At 43.1% G+C, this 2,512-nt stretch overlaps 1 protein-coding gene across 1 annotated transcript; it reads right to left on the reverse strand.

Moving 5' to 3' along the window:
- Positions 1-236: 236 nt before the first annotated feature.
- ASPGLDRAFT_86530 (uncharacterized protein) lies at positions 237-1,788 on the reverse strand. The gene is made up of 4 exons (XM_022550391.1): positions 1,781-1,788; positions 1,263-1,707; positions 1,183-1,205; positions 237-955 (listed from the first exon to the last, which is right to left on the reverse strand). The coding sequence occupies exons 2-4, from the start codon at positions 1,664-1,666 to the stop codon at positions 384-386; spliced, it is 999 nt and encodes a 332-aa protein (XP_022395126.1). The 5' UTR covers positions 1,667-1,707; positions 1,781-1,788; the 3' UTR covers positions 237-383.
- Between the last annotated feature and the right edge of the window lie 724 nt (positions 1,789-2,512).

Raw genomic sequence — 2,512 nt, forward strand, 5'->3', positions numbered from 1 at the left:
AAAAGTAGTGAATACAGTAAAAAGGAGCACACGGAATCTCTTCATGTATCACAACATATACTCCCATGCTTGTGACGGCTCAACGGCTCAACGCCAGACAAACAGCGCCAACATATCAAACGATGCCATAAAAGCAATATGGGCAAACAAGGGCTGAAGCCGCACCACACAAATGCCTATAAAGACCGTTCATCGCCTAGATAGATTTCCTTTTCTTCTTCTTCCCCAGATTCGATATTCTCGTTGCTAGGCTACCTAGTCCAGATATGAATATTGTTCGTTTTATCTGCTAGTTTCCGAGCCCGTGAAAATGCCTGTGACATCCTCCATTAAATGACGAACAGATATTACAGCACCAAATGTGGTATTCTCAAAAAATTCTTCTATGTAGCCTTCCTTACTCCATTGGCTCTCGACGAGCCTTGTTTCATTCCTGCAATTTTCTGTTCTTGCCTTGACCATCGCCTCAATGTCCCTGGTGGAATATGTAATGTTTCAGACGCACTATTGATTGAGATTGGTCGTTCTTTTCCGGATCTCGGGTCGACATATTTCCGCGTCCGATAGAATTTGACTGCGTTCAGCCTTTCTTCTCGGGGGAATATCTTCAGCGTCCTCTTATACAAGCGCCGAGTCAACTTTTTGTTCCCTATTGCAGAAAGAACATCAATTTGCTCCTTAGTGATTGGGCTTTCAAGCGCCGGTGTGCTTTCCTGGAAGCCCTGTTGGGGTCGCAGACCAGCGGATTGGTTTTCTGACATGACCCTTGCCCTAGTCAGAATCATACCCCTTAGATAAGCCTGTTTTCTCGTATACTTTGCACCAAACTCCAAAGCCATATCTGATATGATTGCTTCCTGTTGAAGGCTCATTTTTCCGTTCCAAAAGAACCCATCTCTCCATGAGATCTCAAGGCGAAGCTTTTCTGTAGACACGATTCTTTGTAGGAGCAAATCTGTTGTCACATATCTGCCAGACGTTATCATCTGGTACAAGCTTCTTGCCACTAAAGACGTGCGAGATATTGTCATGCCCTCTGAGAAATTGAGGGAATGTGGAGTTGCCACTCTTCAACCCATAATGCTTCCCTTGTTCAACAATAGGGTCAAGCTCCATGTTGAATATGAGCGTTTGATAGAAGCGATACTCAGATATGGTCCTTGGATCAACCCCAAAAATTACCAGCGCTCTTTTCCATGGGCCGCCTGCGAACATGTATCCACAGTAAGGAAGTGCTTTTCCAATATTACTTTGGCTCATACCCCAAATTGGCCTGGATGGCTCTCACGGTTGCTATTGGGCGGAATTCCATATACCGCCGGATTTGATGGACAGTTTCCCCAACGGACACATCAAGTGTTGACTCGGGTGTGGCTCCGTGGTATTTACCAGGAACCGATTTGTGGTCCTTGCCCACGGTAATTCCAGTAAATTTGATATCTCCTGTATGTTCACTCTCAAGCAATTTGTCTCCACTCTCCCCATCGACGCTATTCTTACTGGGGTTTTCGTCATCGTCCTTGTACCAGTAAATCTCGTCATTGTCGTCATTGTCATCATTGTCGTCTTCGCTATCCTCATATTTAAGGGATGTGCTGGCTTCCCGGTGGATTTCATTGTCTCGCTCGGACATTTCAAATGGGGTATCGGGAGATATAGACAGCATGTTGTTGTAAAGGGCGTGGGAGGGATGAAAAAAATAATTTTCTGAGTGATATTTTCCTTTGTCAATGAGCCCTATCACAATATATGAAGTACGTCCAGACTGTATCGGGCTCACCTTCTGATATCATGCTTCCAGAAAATGATACTAGCAGATGTATTTGAGATAGTAGCCGCTTCGATGGCAAGCCTTGAGACATGGACAAGGACTTGCAGTTAGGCAAATGAAAATGAAAAAATTAAAAATTAAAATTAAAAAAAAAAAAAAAGAAAGAAAGAAAAAAGAAAGCCTAGCACAACTGATTACTTGGGGGCTGACAAAGATTCTGTAAACAAACAACGCCGACAGCCATCTCGTGGCTACACGATCGACTTGCGGATATCAACGCAATTTCTTATCGATGTTTTACATATGAAGTTGGTTGCATGTACGGCTTGCATGTTGCCATGCTCGTATTCGGAGCATTGGCTGCTCCATGTTAAACTTGGCTTGGTGTCAATGTACCTATGTATAGTGTTGGTCGCAGTAAGAATATACATTCAAGATTGATAGTAGATAGTTAGGTATTAGCACCAGAATGAGCACATTTGACGATGCTTAAATATTGCAATTATTGGCCAATAAAATGCGTATTTCAATACATAGCACGCAAGAATTCCCATGATTGTTGCTGGCCCTATGCCTTTGACTATAGTCAGATATTGAGAATATTTTAAGTTTATGTTATATAAGGATAAAGATATCTCAGCAAGTAAGACACTTTGGCCGAGTGGTTAAGGCGCAGGTCTGCTATTTGGTGATCTTTCACCCTAGCCAATCTGTCTCTTTGGAGGCGTGAGTTCGAATCTC

Source organism: Aspergillus glaucus (assembly GCF_001890805.1).
Source record: "Aspergillus glaucus CBS 516.65 unplaced genomic scaffold ASPGLscaffold_57, whole genome shotgun sequence".
Taxonomy (NCBI): Eukaryota; Fungi; Ascomycota; class Eurotiomycetes; order Eurotiales; family Aspergillaceae; genus Aspergillus; species Aspergillus glaucus.

What these genes read in the sequence shown, in the direction of transcription:
- ASPGLDRAFT_86530 (XM_022550391.1), bottom strand. Translation starts at nt 1,666, where the DNA reads ATGCTGTCTATATCTCCCGATACCCCATTTGAAATGTCCGAGCGAGAC. An exon ending in GCCATCCAGGCCAATTTGGG is followed by an intron (nt 1,206 to 1,262) that starts GTATGAGCCAAA and finishes ACATGTTCGCAG; the next exon opens with GCGGCCCATGGAAAAGAGCG. An exon ending in GCCCATGGAAAAGAGCGCTG is followed by an intron (nt 956 to 1,182) that starts GTAATTTTTGGG and finishes ATGTGACAACAG; the next exon opens with ATTTGCTCCTACAAAGAATC.